Source organism: Artemia franciscana, chromosome 5 (assembly GCF_032884065.1).
Source record: "Artemia franciscana chromosome 5, ASM3288406v1, whole genome shotgun sequence".
In the NCBI taxonomy this organism is placed as follows: domain Eukaryota; kingdom Metazoa; phylum Arthropoda; class Branchiopoda; order Anostraca; family Artemiidae; genus Artemia; species Artemia franciscana.
The window spans coordinates 43,331,204-43,351,756 of NC_088867.1; the positions used below are offsets into that span (position 1 = coordinate 43,331,204).

Genomic DNA, 20,553 nt, shown 5'->3' on the forward strand with positions numbered 1-20,553 from the left:
AAATAAAAAAAACTAAAAAAAGGTAAAAAACTAAAAAAAACTAAAAACTAAAAAAGAAAAAAAAGAAAAAAAAGGAAAAAACTGAAAAATAAAAGAGAAAAAGAAAACTAAAAAAATATGAATAAATATATATAAAAATAAGTTGTTTGTGGGTTATGTCTGTCTGTCTGTCTGTCGAGTGACGTCGTGTTTGTCCGCATATGACGTCTGAATTATTTCACACTAATACAAAAGAAGAAAAAAAACTAAAAAAGGTAAAAACTACAAAAAAAACTAAAAAGAAAAAAAACTAAAAAAGCTAAAAAACTAAAAAAAACTAAAAAAAGGTAAAAAACTAAAAACTAAAAAAAACTGAAAAAACTAAAAAAAAGGCAAAAACTAAAAAAAAACTAAAAACTAATAAAAAAACTAAAAAAGCTAAAAAACTAAAAAAACTAAAAAAACTAAAAAAAGGTAAAAAACAAAAAAAAAACTAAAAACTAAAAAAGAAAAAACTAAAAAAAAGGAAATAACTGAAAAATAAGAGAAAAAGAAAACTAAAAAAATATTAATAATATAAAAAATATAATATAAATATAATATAAATTAGCAATCAACAAGCACCGAGACACAAATGACGACCGGGACACAGGGAGTATAAATGACGACCAGGACATAAGTAAAAAAAAAACTAAAAAACTAAAAAAATGGTAAAAACTACAAAAAAACTAAAAACTAATAAAAAAACTAAAAAATCTAAAAATCTAAATAAACTAAAAAAGAAAAAAAAGAAAAAAGGAAAAAAATAAAGGAGAAAAACAAAACTAAAAAACGAATGTATATACAGACCGGGACACCGGGATACAAATGACGACCGGGACACAGGGAATATAAATGACGACCGGGACACAGGGACACAACTACAATGGGGACGCCGGGGGGCACAGGGGGATATAAATGACGACCGGGACACCGAGACACAAGGAATATAAATGACGCCCGGGACACTCAAAGAGAAATCACAGACTGGAACACCGGACACAAATGACGACGGGACACAGGGAATATAAATGACGACCGGGACACAGGGACATACTACAAAGGGGACGCCGGGGTGCACAGGGGGATATATAAATGACGATGGCGACTCAGGGAATGGTCGATTAGCAATCACCATCAACAAAGCTCAAGGGCAATCATTAGAATCATGAGGTATAGATCTGAATACGGATTGTTTTCCCATGGACCATTATATGTTGCATGTTCAAGAGTCGGTAAACCTGACAATCTATTTATATGCACAGACAATGGGACAGCAAAGAATGTTGTATATTCGCAAGTTTTACGTAGTTAAAAACATATATATATATATATATATATATATATATATATATATATATATATATATATATATATATATATATATATATATATATATATATCTATATTCACAGGTGGGACATAGGGACACAACTACAATGGCGCGTAACTAATATGGCGCGTAACGACTTACGCGCGCGGGGGGGCGCGGGGGGGGGGGGCGAAGCGCCCCCACCAACTAGGTGTTGGGGTGGCGCGAAGCGCCACCCCAACAGCTAGTATATATATATATATATATATATATATATATATATATATATATATATATATATATATATATATATATATCTATATATATAAAAATAAGTTGTCTGTCTGTCTGTCTGTGGATCAGGTGACGTCATGTTTCTGTGTCGGCTGACGTCATGAAATTAGTTGTCAGGTGACGTCATGTTTCTGTGTCGGCTGACGTCATGAAATTAGTTGTCGTCATTTTTGCTTTGACGGTGACGTCATTCAAGATATATAAGACATATGTTCACGTAGAAATCTATTAATGTTTAAGTTTACAATGACTGATGAAGATGCTCAAAGAGTCTATGCCAAAAAACTTGCTGCTGATAGAGAAAGTCAGAAAAGAAAGCGTGCCGAGGAACTACCAGAGCAACGCGAAAGCAGACTTGCTGCTAAAAGAGAAAGTGAAAAAAGAAGGCGTGCCGAGGAATCAAAAGAACAGCAGGGAAACAGGCTTGAGGCTGATAGAGAAAGAAAGAACAGAAAGCGTGCCGAGGAATCAAAAGAACAGCAAGGAAACAGGTTTGAGGCTGATAGTGAAAGAAAGAACAGAAAGCGTGCCGAGGAATCAAAAGAACAGCAAGGAAACAGGCTTGAGGCTGATAGAGAAAGAAAGAACAGAAAGCGTGCCGAGGAACTACCAGAGCAACGCGGAAGCAGGCTTGCTGCTGATAGAGAAAGTAAAAAAAGAAAGCGTGCCGAGGAATCAGAGCAACCTGAAAGTTATCGCCTGGCATTCAGGTACAACCCAGTCGATGATTATAGCTTGAGTAGATGTGTTCAAATCGGGACAATGTCTAAAATTTGTCCCTATTGCAAAGCCTTGAAATTCAATGGTGAAACAATGGGAATGTGTTGCGCCTCAGGAAAAGTTAAACTTCCTCTATTGGCTGCACCACCAGAGCCATTGAAGACTTTCCTTACTGGAACTACGTCAGAATCTAAGCGTTTTTTGTCAAAAATCAGACAATACAACTCATGTTTCCAAATGACGTCGTTTGGAGCCCAAATCGAAAATCCAGATCAATTTATGTCTACTTTCAAAGTAAAAGGGCAAATTTATCATAAAGCAGGGTCCCTTCTACAATTCTCAGGCGAGAATCATAAATTTTTACAATTGCACTTCATCAGTGATAGAAATTCTGAATTGAATGCACGTTGCGAAATTTCTCCCAACATTGAAAGGACAATCGTTTCCCAATTGCAACATCTTTTCCTCGAAAATAATAATTTAGTGCGTCTGTTCAAAACAGCCATCGATTTGATGCCTACTGATACGCATAAAATTGTTATTTCCGCTGACAAAACGCCTCCTGGCCAACATGTGCGTAGATACAATGCTCCGACTATCGACGAAGTGGTAATCGTTATGGTCGGTGATCAGTTTTTACCTCGAGATATTATTCTTCATAAGCGAAACGCTCAGTTGTTAAGAATTGCTGAAACTCATCGATGTTACGATGCCCTACAATATCCTATCATTTTTTGGGATGGAGCCGACGGCTATCACTTTAATATTAAATTGATGAATCCAGCCACTAACAAAGAAATGAATAAGAAATGCAGTGCAATGCATTATTATTCCTATAGACTAATGATTCGGCAGGATGAAGAAAATTATATTTTAAAATGCCGTGAATTGTTTCACCAATTCGTCGTGGATATGTATGCTAAAATTGAATCAGAACGTTTGCTATATATCAGCCTGAATCAGACCAAGCTCCGCTCTGAACAATACATTCATTTGCGAGATGCAGTTATAAATGACGGTAATACCACAAACGTTGGAAGATTAACAATTTTACCTTCGTCATATGCTGGCAGTCCCCGTCATATGCATAAATATGCTCAAGATACTATTGCGTATGTTCGTCTCTATGGTCGTCCAGATTTATTTATTACATTTACATGTAATCAATCTTGGGACGAGATACTGCAGCTTTTACTTCAAGGACAATCGGCGGTTCATAGGCATGACATTACGGCACGTGTCTTCCGGCAAAAGTTGAAATCACTGATAAACTACCTTGTAAAACATGAAGTGTTTGGGTCAGTGCGATGCTGGATGTACTCAGTGGAATGGCAAAAACGAGGTTTGCCACACGCACATATACTAATCTGGCTACATAAAAGAATTACTTCGAACGAAATTGATGATGTGATTTCCGCTGAAATACCTGATAAAAATGTCGATAAGGGGTTACATGATATTATTGTAAAAAATATGATACATGGACCTTGCGGTGCACTGAACGAAAATTCACCATGCATGGCCAAAGGAAGGTGCACAAAGCAATATCCTCGACTTTTAGTACCCAAAACAATTACTGGCAATGATGGTTACCCACAATATAGAAGAAGATCTACTGAAGATGGCGGTAAAACAGCAATAATAAAGAAGCGTAACGGTACCACCATCGAAGTAGATAACTAGTGGGTTGTTCCATATTCCCCATTATTATCAAAAACATTTAATGCACACATAAACGTTGAATACTGTAACTCCGTAAAGGCAATCAAATACATATGTAAATACGTCAACAAAGGCAGTGACATTGCAGTTTTTGGCTTGCAGCCCGAAATCAAAGATTTCGATGAAATCGTAGAATATCAGGCTGGAAGATACATAAGCAGTAATGAAGCTGTTTGGCGAATTCTTTCATTTCCGATACATGAACGTAGTCCAGCTGTTGTTCACTTAGCGGTACATTTACAGAATGGTCAACGTGTTTATTTCACGGAAACCAACGTGCAACAAAGAGTCCTGAATCCACCGGATACAACATTAACAGCTTTTTTTTCGCTTTGCAAAAATGATTCTTTTGCAAAAAAACTGCTGTATACTGAAGTGCCTTCGTATTACACGTGGAATACTAAAAATAAAGTATTTGAACGTCGAAAACAGGGTAAGTCAGTCGACGACCAGCCTACCATCTTCAAAGATACCACGATAGGAAGACTCTACACCGTTCACCCCAATCAACATGAATGCTTCTTTCTACGCCTGCTTTTGGTGAATGTACCCGGTCCGACATCCTTTGAGTATTTGAGGACTGTAAATGGTACTATACATGACACTTACCGTAGTGCATGCCAAGCTCTGAATTTATTGGAGAATGACCAACACTGGGATAACTGCATCAATGACGCGTGCGAAACGTCAACCCCAAGTCAAATTCGTGCATTGTTTGGCATCATTTTAGCAACTTGCTCTCCATCAGCTCCTACAGAGTTATGGGAAAAATATAAGTCAAATATGTCCGAAGATATACTCCATCGAAAACAGTTAGAGACGTCAGATATGACTTTTGATTTTACATCAGAAATTTATAACTACACTTTAGTTGTTATAGAAGATTTGTGCGTAAGTATGGCAAACAAACCTCTTCAGGATTTGGGAATGCCTTCTCCTAACCGTATCGCTGCTGTTTCGACATGTGTAGAATTGGATCGTGAACAAAGTTACAGTACGAGTGATCTATTGTCGTATGTACAAAATAACATTTCCAAGTTAACGTCGGAACAAAAAGACATTTATGATACGATAATGCATTGTGTCGATAACAACGTTGGAGAAATTTTCTTTTTGGATGCGCCAGGAGGTACTGGTAAAACGTTTGTGATAAAACTGATTCTGGCATCAATTCGATCAAAAAATGATATAGCGTTGGCAATTGCGTCGTCCGGAATAGCCGCAACATTGCTGCCTGGTGGAAGAACTGCTCATTCCGCTTTGAAATTGCCTCTGAACTTGCATTCTACAGAAACTCCCACGTGCAATATTTCCAAATCATCTGGGATGGGTAAAGTATTGCAGCAATGCAAACTTATTATTTGGGATGAGTGCACAATGGCACACAAAAAATCGCTCGAGGCTCTGGATCAATGCTTGAAAGATTTGCGAGGGAAGTCGAAACCCTTTGGCAGCACCTTAATATTGCTTGCGGGAGATTTCAGGCAAACATTACCTATAATACCTAGATCAACTCCTGCAGACGAAATGAATGCTTGCCTGAAAAATTCTAATTTATGGGCACACGTAAAAACATTAAAATTAACTACAAATATGCGTGTCCAATTGCAAAACGATGATTCTGGTCAAACATTTTCAGATCAATTGCTGGCAATGGGAAACGGAAAGCTCCCAGTAGACTCAATTTCAGGACGTATACAACTACCTGCTGATTTCTGTAATTTAGTGACGTCCAAAAATGAATTGATTGAAAAAGTATTTCCGAATATTCTAAAAAATTATAAAAATGATAAATGGCTAAGTGAAAGAGCGATTCTCGCACCCAAAAATATAGACGTCCACGAAATCAACAATATTGTTTTGACCAAGATTCGAGACCAGGCAGTCCTTTACAAGTCAGTCGACACAGTTTTGGAACCAAATGAAGCGGTTAATTATCCATCTGAATTTTTAAATTCCATAGATCTTTCAGGGTTTCCACCACACGTGCTACAACTAAAAATAGGCGTACCAATAATACTTTTAAGAAATATAAACCCACCAAAGCTTTGCAATGGCACTCGACTTGCCGTAAAAAAAACAATGGAAAACCTAATAGAGGCCACAATCTTGACAGGGCCTTTTGAGGGTGAGGCTGTTCTTATTCCTCGCATTCCCATGATTCCAACGGATCTGCCTTTTCAATTTAAAAGATTGCAATTCCCAATTCGATTAGCATTTGCAATCACCATTAACAAAGCTCAAGGTCAATCATTAGAAAAATGTGGTATAGATCTTAATACTGATTGTTTTTCCCATGGACAATTGTACGTTGCATGTAAACAATGGAAAACCTAATAGAGGCCACAATCTTGACAGGGCCTTATGAGGGTGAGGCTGTTCTTATTCCTCGCATTCCCATGATTCCAACGGATCTGCTTTTTCAATTTAAAAGATTGCAATTCCCAATTCGATTAGCATTTGCAACCACCATCAACAAAGCTCAAGGGCAATCACTAGAAAAATGCGGTATAGATCTTAATACAGATTGCTTTACCAATGTACAATTGTATGTTGCATCTTTGAGGGTCGGTAAACCTGACAATCTATTTATACGCACAGACAATGGGACAGCGAAGACTGTTGTATATTCTCAAGTTTTACGTAGTTAATTTGTATTGTATCTATCTATCTATCTATCTATATAAAAACGAGTTGTGTGTATGCATGTTTGTTTGTTTGTAAAAAGAGCGTTTGCATATGACGTCATTATTAGTACATACGGCTTTGTATATGGACAGACAATGGGAAAGCCAAGAATGTTGTATATTCGCAATTTTTACGTAGTTTGAAACACATATATAAATCTATCTATATTCACAGGTGGGACACAGGGACACAACTACAATGGCGCGTAACTAATATGGCGCGTAACGACTTACGCGCGCGGGGGGGCTTGGGGGGGCGCGAAGCGCCCCCACCAACTAGGTGTTGGGGTGGCGCGAAGCGCCACCCCAACAGCTAGTATATATATACGCGCCCCCCCAAGCCCCCCCGCGCGCGTAAGTCGTTACGCGCCATATTAGTTACGCGCCATTGTAGTTGTGTCCCTATGTCCCACCTGTGAATATAGATAGATATAGATATATATATATATATATATATATATATATATATATATATATATATATATATATATATATATATATATATATATATATATATATATATATATATGTTTTTAACTACGTAAAACTTGCGAATATACAACATTCTTTGCTGTCCCATTGTCTGTGCATATAAATAGATTTTCAGGTTTACCGACTCTTGAACATGCAACATATAATGGTCCATGGGAAAACAATCCGTATTCAGATCTATACCTCATGATTCTAATGATTGCCCTTGAGCTTTGTTGATGGTGATTGCTAATCGACCATTCCCTGAGTCGCCATCGTCATTTATATATCCCCCTGTGCACCCCGGCGTCCCCTTTGTAGTTATGTCCCTGTGTCCCGGTCGTCATTTATATTCCCTGTGTCCCGGTCGTCATTTGTGTCCCGGTGTTCCAGTCTGTGATTTCTCTTTGAGTGTCCCAGGCGTCATTTATATTCCTTGTGTCCCGGTGTCCCGGTCGTCATTTATATCCCCCTGTGCCCCCCGGCGTCCCCATTGTAGTTGTGTCCCTGTGTCCCGGTCGTCATTTATATTCCCTGTGTCCCGGTCGTCATTTGTATCCCGGTGTCCCGGTCTGTATATACATTCGTTTTTTAGTTTTGTTTTTCTCCTTTATTTTTTTCCTTTTTTCTTTTTTTTCTTTTTTAGTTTATTTAGATTTTTAGATTTTTTAGTTTTTTTATTAGTTTTTAGTTTTTTTGTAGTTTTTACCATTTTTTTAGTTTTTTTAGTTTTTTTTTTACTTATGTCCTGGTCGTCATTATATATATTTATTCATATTTTTTTAGTTTTCTTTTTCTCTTTTATTTTTCAGTTTTTTCCTTTTTTTTAGTTTTTTTCTTTTTTAGTTTTTAGTTTTTTTTTAGTTTTTTACCTTTTTTTAGTTTTTTTTTAGTTTTTTTAGTTTTTTAGCTTTTTTATTTTTTATTAGTTTTTATTTTTTTTGTAGTTTTTGCCTTTTTTTATTTTTTTCAGTTTTTTTTTAGTTATTAGATTTTTACCTTTTTTTAGTTTTTTTTAGTTTTTCAGCTTTTTTAGTTTTTTTCTTTTTAGTTTTTTTTGTAGTTTTTACCTTTTTTAGTTTTTTTCTTCTTTTGTATTAGTGTGAAATAATTCAGACGTCATATGCGGACAAACATGACGTCACCTGATCCACAGATCCACACACAGACAACTTATTTTTATATATATAGATATATATTTAACTACGTAAAACTTGCGAATATACAACATTCTTCGCTGTCCTATTGTCTGTCCATATAAATAGATTGTCAGGTTTACCAACTCTTGAACATGCAACATAATAATTGTCCATGGGAAAACAATTCGTATTCATATCTATACCGCATTTTTCTAACGATTGCCCTTGAGCTTTGTTGATGGTGATTGCTAATCGAACATTCCCTGTGTCCCCGTCGTCATCTATATATCCCCCTGTGCCCCCGGCGTCCCCGTTGGAGTTGTATCCCTGTGTCCAGGTCGTCATTTATATTCCCTGTGTCCCGGTCGTCATTTGTGTCCCGGTATCCCAGTCTGTAATTTCTCTTAGAGTGTCCTGGTCGTCATTTATATAGATATATAGATACAGTTTCATTTCAGTTTTTTTTCTTTTATAGTTTTTTCTTTTCTTATTTTTTTCTTTTTTAGTTTTTCTTTTTTAAGTTTCTTCTTTTTATTGATAATAAACCTCAAAATTTTGGGTATCTGTTTTAAGGTTTTCGAATTACCTTAATCTTTTGTCAAAATATATTGAAACATTTGTGGAATTCCCAGTTTTTTTAGTTTTTTCTTTTTTTTTAGCTGTTTAGGTTTTTTTTAGTTTTTTTTTCTTTTTAGTTTTTTACCTTTTTATTTTTTTTACATTTTTCCTTTTTAAGTTTTTTTCTTTTTTTAATTTTTTATTTAGTTTTTTTTTAGTTTTTTCTTTTTAGTTTTGTTTTTAGTTTTTTACCATTTTTGTTTTTTCGAATTACTTTAACCTATTGTCAAAATATTTCGAAATATTTATGCAATTTCCAGTTTTTACATTCTAGTTTGTTTTCTTTTATATATATAGAAGATATAATCTGGCGTAATGGACAGACAACTTATTTTTATATATATTGTCAAAATATATTGAAATATTTGTGCAATTCCCAGTTTGTTTAGTTTTTTCTTTTTTTTTAGTTTTTTAGCTTTTTTAGTTTTTTTTAGTTTTTTATCTTTTTTATTTTTTTATGTTTTTTCTTTTTGGGTTTTTTTTTTTTTATTTTTTCAATTTTTAATTTTTTTTTAGTTTTTTCTTTTTAGTTTTTTTTTAGTTTTTTACCATTTTTCTTTTTTCGAATTACTTTAATCTAGTTTTTACCTTTTTTATTTTTTTTTAGTTTTTTAGATGAAAATTTTTTTTAGTTTTTTCCTTTTTTTCTTTTTAGTTTTTTATTGGTTTTTACCTTTATTTTAGCTTATTTTTCAGTTTTTTCCTTTTTTTTAGTTTTTTTTTATTTTTTATTTTTTTTAGTTTTTTACCTTTTTTTAGTTTTTTTAGTTTTTTTAGTTTTTTAGCTTTTTTACTTTTTTTATTAGTTTTTAGTTTTTTTTTGTAGTTTTTGCCTTTTTTTAGTTTTTTCAGTTTTTTTTTAGTTTTTTATTGGTTTTTACCTTTATTTTAGCTTATTTTTCAGTTTTTTCCTTTTTTTTAGTTTTTTTTAGTTTTTAGTTTTTTAGTTTTTTACCTTTTTTTAGTTTTTTTAGTTTTTTTAGTTTTTTAGCTTTTTTATTTTTTTATTAGTTTTTAGTTTTTTTTGTAGTTTTTTCCTTTTTTTTAGTTTTTTTAGTTTTTTCCTTTTTTTATTTTTTTTTTTATTTTTTATTTTTTTTAGTTTTTTACCTTTTTTTAGTTTTTTTAGTTTTTTTAGTTTTTTAGCTTTTTTACTTTTTTTATTAGTTTTTAGTTTTTTTTTGTAGTTTTTGCCTTTTTTTAGTTTTTTCAGTTTTTTTTTTAGTTTTTTATTGGTTTTTACCTTTATTTTAGCTTATTTTTCAGTTTTTTCCTTTTTTTTTAGTTTTTTTTAGTTTTTAGTTTTTTTAGTTTTTTACCTTTTTTTTAGTTTTTTTAGTTTTTTTAGTTTTTTAGCTTTTTTATTTTTTTTATTTGTTTTTAGCTTTTTTTTAGTTTTTGCCTTTTTTTAGTTTTTTTAGTTTTTTAGCTTTTTTATTAGTTTTTAGTTTTTTTTGTAGTTTTTGCCTTTTTTTAGTTTTTTTAGTTTTTTAGCTTTTTTATTTTTTTTATTAGTTTTTAGTTTTTTTTGTAGTTTTTGCCTTTTTTTAGTTTTTTCAGTTTTGACGTCACCTGATCCAGTTTTTTCAGGTGACGTCACCTGATCCATCCACAGATCCACAGACAACTTATTTTTATATATATAGATATATATATATATATATATATATATATATAGCATACTAATTATTCAAAACTCTGGCAGAGAGACAAGCTCATTCCTCTGGGTTTTTCTTATGACCTTGACCTTGGGATTGAGGGAAGAAATATAATGAAATATAAAGAAATAAAGAAACATAAAGAAATAAATAAATAACGAAATAAAAGGATAATCAATCATAGAATGACGTGAAAAAAATAAAGAAAAAATAATAGGCCTAATATTAAGTATTCACCACGCTACAGCAGACACCTCACCTTACGCTGTAAGAAAAATGATTTTTATTCAACCAGCTTGGGGGCAAAAAGAGTGAAATCAGGACCCAAAAACAAAATAAAACTGATGATAAAAAATAAAAATAAATAAGTAAAATAACTCATAATAGTCCAAAATAAAGGATTTTAACTCATTTCTTTAAATTTCATGTAGGTGGCACAGCAACTGGGAACACATCAAAAGAACAGAAATAGCTAGGCAGTGTCAGGAGATTATGCTTAACTTTAAATAATAAGGAAAAAAGCGACTGCCAGTTCAACCGGGAGAATAATTAGTAAAGAATATAAACTGTTTCTAGTAGAAAAGACTCTCCGGAAGCAAGAAGACGTTTTAAAATTCGATGCGCCTTATTTAGTTGTCTGTGAAGAGGAAAAAAACGGGATCTGAAATTATTTACGCAAATAATGGACAATAATTTAGGTAAGATTGAACAAAAGCAAAATAGGTAAAAAGCATAACTTCCGGAGGCAAAATCTCGTAATTCCATTCGGTGCATTGCACCCATGTTCATTTCAGGCGTTAACCTTACACTATTAATATGTGGCTTCCAACTTAAATTTGAGTCAACTAGCACACCTACAGAACTAGCATCAACTAGTTGTCAACTACACAACTAGCATCAACTAGGTAATGAATAATATCAACACATCATAGCTCTGTACGTGACACAGAAGACTTAATCAACTTGAGACGTGGAAGTGTCCATGGTGTACGTAATTATACAATAAATTTAGTTTTTACAGAATTCAGATCTAGCCTATTTGCCTTAAACCAGGCTACTAGTCAATCAAATGCAAGAGTTAAATTATGTTTGACAGAAACTTCATTAATTCCAGAAGAAAATAATGGCAAAAAAATAAAAGCGAAGAGCACGGTCAGCCCAGGGCCAACAATTGAATTTGTAATATCATTCTAATAAAATAGAAACACAAGAGGGCTTTGTTTCTATTTGAAATGAACTGAAATTTCATTAGACTGATTTCGAGACATTGCTTTAACATCAACCCCAATCAATACTATGAACTCGGACATTTAAATATGGTAATACTGCTGGCTGAGCCTGACCATGTACGCCACAATTTAGCAATTTTTCATTAAAAATAATTTGACTCATAGTATCAAATGCTTTTACACATCCACAAATAGTAGCTAAAATTTCGTCATTGTCCAAAGCAAGATGTATAAACTGTGTTACTGCCAAAATAGGTTACTCTGTGGAATGGCCTTTGCAAAACCCGAGTTAGCTCTTACTAAAAAATATTATCTTCAAGAAAATGAACAATTCCAACAATCAAACAACGTTCAATACTCTTTCCAAAAGCAGATAGATGTAGCCCTATAGTTGCACAAGTCATTCAAATCTCCGCCTTTTTGCAGTGCAATGACAAGGGTGGACTTCATGCAAGAAGGAAACACATCATTCTTCAAAAAAGATTAATTATGTGTGCAAGCAAATTAAGGATAGAATTTAAGCAAATTCGTAAAAGATCCGTCACCTCTTTCTGACTGTCAATTTTTTAGTTTATGAAGTATAAGCATCAATTCAGCAGAGAACACTTTTGTGAGGAATGTGGATTGCTCAGTAGAGGGGAGGAGGGGGGGGGCTGGTAGAAAACTTTTGCAGTCTGCAGTATTTGGTGCTAAACTTCAGGATGCCTCTTCCGATGTCTTTTCGTCTATTTTGGTGAAGGGATTATTGAGCATACTAGCAACGTTAAGTTTTACTTTAACAGCTGTATTACTATCCGAGGTCTTCGTTTCAACCGGAAGAGAATTCATCTTCCCGATGCAATAATTTTTCACGGTACAATCATTTATTAATGACCACACCTTAGGAGATATATACGCGTTACTGAATGCCTTCAAATAGTACTGCTGTTTAGTAGCCTTAGAGCTATGGTTAAGCGATTCTTGTAAGCTTTAAAAGAAGCTTATCTCATCTAGATGACCTTAGACCTTAGATCTTGTTGTGCCTCCAGAGGCACCCAAGGCGTCTAAGAAGAGTTTCCAATCGTCTCTGTAACTGGCGGCAGCGATAATGTCTTCCCACTCTGGCTGTAGGGAGGCATGAAGTTGGCGCAGGTCACTGTTGAAGGTACGACTGAGTGTTTTCGGGTTTTCGTCTGCGACGGGTGCCTTCGGGAAGCCAAAATAATGACTCCTTGGGGATTCTGGTATCGTCCATGCGTAGTACGTGACCTTGGTAGCTCCATCGACGTCCTCGCATGGTTTCGGTGAGGCATGGCTGGCCCGTGATGTTCTTTATATGTGCGTTTGTGACTTTCTGGGTCTAGTGAACACCAAGCAGCCTCCGGAGACAAGCATTCTCAAAAGAACTTGATTCTCCTCTCTTGGTCTTGGTTGAGATGGTTTCCGATGCGTAAAAGAGAACACGCAGGACACCCTGTTCTCATCGAACAAAATTCCTCCTACTCCATGAAACGATTCTTCAAAATTTCACGCCAGTCAGAAACTGAAAGTTTTTTAGGCCAGTGGGAACACTATGTGGCGATTTGAAAAATGTTGCGATCCTCTTTTGGGCTCTGTTTTAGGAGAATTAAATTTCCTTATATTAACATCTTGTATTTGAGGATCCCAATCGTACTAGGGATTTTGTGGAACTATCCTTGATAATTTCGAGTCAATTGGACACCTACGACCAAAAATACCTCATTTTCTCGCTATAAAACCTATCTGAAGCAATTTGTTATTTATATAATTACAAGAGGTCCATAACATTATACTTTTCCAAGATTTTGCGGCTAAAAATGTTCTTCAATTTTGGCTTTTGTTTGTGACACTTTTGCAAGCTAATCGTACCTTTCCTCAAAAACGTGTTAGAAAAGGTTTGGTGACAACCTTTTAATACCCCGATTGATTTCTCTATTATTTCGCGTGGATTTTTAAATCACTAAAACGACCAGAAGCTAAATTCCGCCTGAAGGGTTTAGCTGTGTGAAATTTTAAACCAGTAAAAAAAAAAAAAGTTTTTAAGGCACCAAAATGTTTATAGGTAGCTTCTCTGTTTTTCTGTGATTTTTATACGTGTAAAGAATGAGCTCTTTTTATTAGGTTGTCGCCAGCTGCTAATGTGAATGCCCGATTTACTACCAAGAATACTGTCCTTTCTGGATATCAGATTCCTAAAGGGGTAAGCTAGATCATTGTTTATTTTTAAATTATAAAATACCTTTTTTCAAAAATTAAAACTATTCCTTTTTTAAATTACAATTTAGGCACCCTTGCTCTATAAATTGAAATGAAATAGAACGAAAAAGAAGCCCTTAGACACAAAATCGTTATTTAAAACATGCTTAATTTTGATTGTTATTGGAATTATAGTTTTCAATCATTAAAATTTTATTTAATAGTTAATTTAAAAAGTAATTTTGTTTTTATTTGTTATACCATCAACAAAAACACAACAAAGAAGAGTTACGTTTGAGGACAAATCTTTGTGGTTCTTTGGTTCATGAAGAGACCAACGCCACGAAGTCCTAAGTTATCATTTGCTCCAGATTAGAAGAAGTGAATATGTTGTAACGTTTTGGGCGCTGTAATTACAGTAGAGCTAGAATCAGAGATTCTGGTCTCAGAAACGCATAATATGTCAATGCTGTAGTTCTCCATCTCATGGACAAGGAGATCTTGCTTAGCTTCCTGTTTAACTGACCTGACGTTCCAACAATCAATAGTTATTCTTGATTTTGCTTGTTTTATGACCGTAGTTCGTTTTCCAAAGGATATAGCTTGTAGATTTTTCGATTTCGTCACCCTTTTCCAAGTCGTGTCACCTGCCTAGAATGCCGTAGTACAGTTGGCTTGCTTTCGCGCCGAGGGAGCCGTGTCACTTGCCAGGAACGCCGTAGCCGTATTCATAATTTTTTGAGGTCTAAGGTTCATTCGTATTTCTTGGGAATAGAGTGAACTGCGAGGTCCCCAGTCTTGCAGGTGCCTCAAAAGGGTTGAGGCAGCCCTTTGTAGAGGCTGTTGTCCATACATCTGGATCTTACGCCCTGATGCAGTTGTCCTCCTATAAAGGATCCTCCCTCAATGGTGTCCTGCGTCACCTTGCAATTTAGCCCACTGCTGGGACAAGGTTTGTAATTCAAACCTTAGCTACAGGTGTAATCATGGTATTTGCAAATAATGATAGTATTAAACATTTTAATAGATAAAACGTACTACCTTGCAGCGGTAAGATTTGAACCTGGGTGCCTTTGGATTTTGCACAAGATCTGATCCACTGCACCGTCACAAGGTGGTATTCAGCAATATTATTGTATAGAGTTGTGTAAATTATAGGACAAAAGAAAAATCATTTAAAAATTTTTAGGAATGTATCTAGTTTTTATTCATAAAGTTAAGATGTTACTAAGACATCTTAAATATTTTTTATTGTTTATAAAATTTTGCAGTTTTTTTCTTGACTTTTGTTTTATCATAATGTGAATATCGCTGTATTGAACTTGTTTTAATGTATTAGACTTTTAAATATTCTTTAATATATTTTGCAGTTTAAAATAGATTGATACAATTAGGCCTATACTTAAAAAAACTTAGTTTTTGGTTGGTAAGAACTAGTCTCAGGGTTTGATCCCATTAGCAAGGTTGAGCGACCGACTTGATACCCGTCCCCGTAACAAAGACCGGGCGACTGAAACGTTAACAATCTGACAACTGTCGAAGCCGTCTGTGTCAAGAATGGCTTTGGAGGATCTTTATGTATTTAGGACCTCCTTATGTATTTGCTGTATTTACGTTGCTTTCAACGCTTTAGATTTATAGTTTTAGCTTTACATTATTTATTTTCAGACTATGATTCTTTGCTGTCATCAGCTTATCGCCAGATTTGAAAAACATTTTCAACAGCCGAATAATTTTATACCTGAAAGATGGATTAAGGATAGTTCCTTAGCGGTAAAATCTCATCCTTACACGCTTCTTCCCTTTGGCTTCGGTCCAAGAATGTGTATTGGAAGAAGATTAGCTGAACAAGAAATGTGGCTACTTACAACGAAGGTATATAGAATAGAATAGAATATATTTATTCACTACAACAGCCGAAGCTAGCATTAGCAGGTCATGACAAAAATAATCTATATCTTCAAAAACACTCACAGGAAAATTTAAACATACATTATATTAATCAAACACATATTAATCAAACCTTAAATATTAGTCGTGTCAGTATTATTCAAATGACGGGTAAAATATGGGACAAATGATTTGCGATATCTCTCAGTACTATAGGCTGAGCAAGTCAATAACTATGGACAATTCTTTTTTATTTGTCGGAGTCTAGTGACTGGTCCTTCAGTTGGGGGCTCTCAAGGTTGGGTAGTAGACGAGATTGAGTTGGGGAATTCAAACAATTTAGTCCAAATCTATATGTTAAGCCATGTCTACGACTATCAAGTGAGTCCAAATTGAGTTGTTTCAGTGCATTCTCGTAAGCTGAGTAGTTTTGTCCAAGTATAATTTTTAAAGCTCTTTTTTGTATCGTCTCAAGTCTATCTGTTTGATCTTTTGTCAATCCCGGATGCCAAGCAGGGCATGCATACTCAAGAGAAGGTCTAACATAGCTGCAGTATACAGACATTAAAATCTCAGTTGGTGTACCAAATCTTTTTAGGTTGGAAAATGAATGTAAGAGTGAGGCGCCTTTTATCCCAATTATTTTAACAGTTTTCTTTGTTGTCAGTACGGAATTAAGAGGGGAGTGGTTGTTACCCTTTAGGAAGGAAAACGTCATATAAGAGCTCTTAGTTTCACTGACCGTCAGTTTTACCTTTCCTAATTCAGCTTTTAGATCATGATAGATTTCGATCAAGTCAGACTGTTCAGTACTTTGAGGGCTTAGTCCCAGTGATAAAACAGTTAAATCATCAGCAAATTTAAAACGCTCACGAATTGTTGTTAAAATACGATTAAAAAGAATAAGAAAAGAAAGCTGGCCTAATTTAGTCCCTTGTGGCGAACCACAAAAAATATTTACAAATTCCGATGGCTCATGATCAGGGAGTTGGACACACTGAGATCTTTCAAAAAAAAAACTAGCGAGCATTCGTACAACAAATGGACGGGCACCCATAGCCTTTGCTTCTTCCACAACTGCATTATGATCAAGACTATCAAAAGCCTTAACTATGTCTGCAAATAATGCATCAACGTATGCCCCATTATTTTCTAAGTGCTTAAGGATAGTATCCAACAATGCAACCAAATAATGAACAGTACTATGCCCGGATCTAAATCCAAATTGTTGGGGATCAATATTATCATTTATGTCCTCAAATAAACAATCAAAAATACAACTTTCAAATACCTTTGAGAGAGCTGGAGTTTACGAAATCGGCCTCATATCGGTAATATCTTTAGGTGCCTTGCATTTTTGGATTGGTGTTACATACGCCTGTTTAAAAATACATGGGAAAACACCATCAATAAAACATTGGCTAAAAATTACCGTTAAAGAATAGATAAAAGATCAGCACACTCAGTAATCAATTTAATTGGTATCTCACTAGGATAACTAGATTTACGAGAATCAAGTGCCTTCAACTTTTTAGCAACTGAACAAATCTCTAGTGTAGGGATATTTGAAACTGAATCATTCGGTGGTAATTTTCTTTGTTGCGGATGAATTTTACAAATTGATGCGAAAAAAGTCATTAATTTCACTAGGTAACAGGGGTTTACCATTGACATCTCTCACTCCAACTCTGGTTACTTTTTTGCCGATAATGTTCTGAACTAAATCATGGAACTTCCTTGGGTTAGTTTATATATTTTGCTTATTATTTTAGACCCATACTGCTTACGTGAACATCTTATTTTATATACAATTAAATTCCTTACTCTTTTGAAATATTTTACGGGTCTAGTTAAATCCAATTCGATTCTCACTTTTATCAGATTCCGAATCTCTTGAGTAATCCATGGTTTATCATTAGACAGGTGATCATGTTTACCAGGGGGGTGAACCCCCTGGTAAACATGATCATTTCTTTTCGTTTTAAGTTTAATAATGACCCCTACTTTCAGTTGAAAAAACACTTGTTTTTTATTTGATTTCTGAATGTTTTTTAAATAGTAGGAAATCTTGCTCCCCCCTTTATAGAAAGTTCCCTTCCCCTATGAAAACTTCTTCCATACAAAGATCCTCCTACGTAAAAAAAAGACACGCATCCATGATTTTTCTTCTGGCAAAATCACTAAATTCCACATTTTTGCAGATAGGAGCTTGAAACCTCTACAGTAGGGTTCCCTGTTACGCTTAAGGTAAATTCTCTCAGGCTCATAGCCTTAGATGAGTAAGACTGGAAGTTTCTATTATTGTTGAGCTGGGTCGCTTCTTACTTACAATTCGTTACCACGAACTGATTGATATTCGATTGTCCATTCTAGCTTGAAGCTATTGCAGTGAATGTTATATATTCTCTAAGATAAGATTTTTTGATTTAGTGATTATTAATGACTAAATCAAGTAAGAGCTGATTGATCTCGAGTTGAAAGAGGCAAAGCAATACGGGCAGTTTCAGCAGGGCTAGGAGGGAGAGGGTCAAGTAGCAATATATTTCTTGAAGTATATATTTAACAGGTTAATGCTAATGCAAACCCTTCATTAAATGAAAAAAAAAATAGAACACTAACCTATAGGATAAGCAGTATTTTAATTGAAGCCCCGCAGTTTCGTTTTCTAAGTCTAAACACCCTATCTAAACACCTTATTGGGTTGTTTTCTTAAAAGAAGGCTGGTTAAATCTTATTTAATGACCCGAAGACAATGCCTTGTTTATTTGTGTTTTATTTCGAAAGTACTATTGATTTTCGTCAATGTAATGTCATATTAGCCATGTCGAAATTGGAAATTTCTAATCTCTCTCGAAGGTAATATGTTATCTTCAAAGCAGTTGTAAAATGTCACTTTTTCCGAATATGTTTTCCTTTAACAATTTTGATAAATTTTTTGCATACTTTTATTGGTCTTTTGTTTTATATTTAGAACAGCTTTTTACTTCGAAAAAGCTTTTCACTCTAGTTGTTGTAACAACTTTGATATGTTTAAATTTGAAACTGTTTTGATAACACTTTATGGTTAAAGAATGGTTGGTAATGGCATCAGTAGTTTTTGTTTGTTAAAAAAAAATATTACAGTAAAAACTAAAAAGAGTATTTATTTCAAAATGTGTGGCACTGCACTCTGCCATTTCTCTTAATTTGTGATTCTATAAAATGCAAGAATACACCGGAAAAATCCGACAAAAAAAAATCCGTAGAGAAATTGAAGAAGAAGCATTGAGATTAAAAAGTTGAAAGTTGTAGTGTGCCAAATTGCAAAATTCTGTTAAAATGACAATGTCAATGACTTTTTTGTTTCCTTACAACGCAATGTTTAATCACAATGGACAAGCACATATGTGAGAGTAAGGAAGAGTCGGTCCCGTACTATCCCCCGATATCTTGAAAGTTTCTGATTTGCCTCTTAACTTTAATATATTATATTACCCATCCTAATCAAAAACAGAGTAAGCCAGAGCCACTATCCACGTAATTCACCTACTGTTGGCACTTTTTTTTACTTGTTCCCTCCTTCCTCCGCGAAAAATATCTTGCGTACATGCCCAGCCAAGGGTGGCTAGTTAGTCAGTCAAAATTGGCCAAGGCACGGCTAATCTACGTTTTATTTCAGTTTTCATAATCGCTATGATATACCTTTCTCTTCCCCTATATACTTTGGAGCCACGTAGTATCGTGATGATTATTTCATTATAATTGATGCCTACAGTCTGATGACCAATATGAAGATGAATCCAATCAACCTTGACAATTGATGGCCAAGTTGGAATTTATTCGTCATTTCCAATGCTAAAGTTCCAGATATTTAGGTTTTATTTCTAAACACACTTTTTTGTCTTTAAGCAGATTACGTTTTTCTTTCTTCTTTTTGTTATTTTTACGAGGTTTTCTGCTTCATCACAGTTCTTGTTTTTATAATTTTATTACACAACATTCGAGTTGAGGACACTGATACCACATTGGGACAAATTCCCAATGTGGAATTTGTCCACAAATTCCACATTGATTCCTATAAGTAGATTTTACTAAGTAGATTTTACATTTGTTTAAAAATGACAAACGGATAAAGACCTAAAAGAAGAATCATAGGAGCACAGCAATTCGGCTGTGTGAAAAGAAAGTAATTCTTTTTTTAAACGCATCAAGATTTTGTTAATATGCATTTTTTACTTTTTACAAGTCGGACCATTTTTTGTAAGGGTAGGGGGCTAAAACGGGGTACCCCTCGCCTTCTGGATACGGCCTTGATGGAACTATTGGTTATTTTGATAACCAATTCACGCTTGTGTTATCAAAATTGCCATACTTCAGCGGAAAAGGGAGTTGTTTTAGACACTGTTAAAGCTGTTGACAAAGATACTAACCTACAGAATTCAAAGATTAGTTATTAATTGACCTCTGTATAAGAATTAAGGGGAATCGCACAATGTAAGAAAAATCACTTTCATGAAATTTTGCCTGAAAAAATTATGAAAATTATAACTTTTATAACACGTAGTGAACTACGTGGATAGTGACTCTGGCTTACTCTGTGTTTGATTAGGATGGGTAATA

At 34.4% G+C, this 20,553-nt stretch overlaps 1 protein-coding gene across 1 annotated transcript in view; it reads left to right on the forward strand.

The window, feature by feature from the left end:
- Positions 1 to 20,553, forward strand: part of LOC136027456 (probable cytochrome P450 12a5, mitochondrial) — a 171,729-nt gene that overhangs the window by 148,358 nt on the left and 2,818 nt on the right. Inside the window, exons 2-3 of the mRNA XM_065704738.1 lie at positions 13,988 to 14,068; positions 15,733 to 15,939. Of these exons, the coding sequence (XP_065560810.1) occupies positions 15,736 to 15,939 (204 nt within the window). The 5' untranslated portion in view covers positions 13,988 to 14,068; positions 15,733 to 15,735. The remainder of the gene's footprint in view (positions 1 to 13,987; positions 14,069 to 15,732; positions 15,940 to 20,553) is intronic.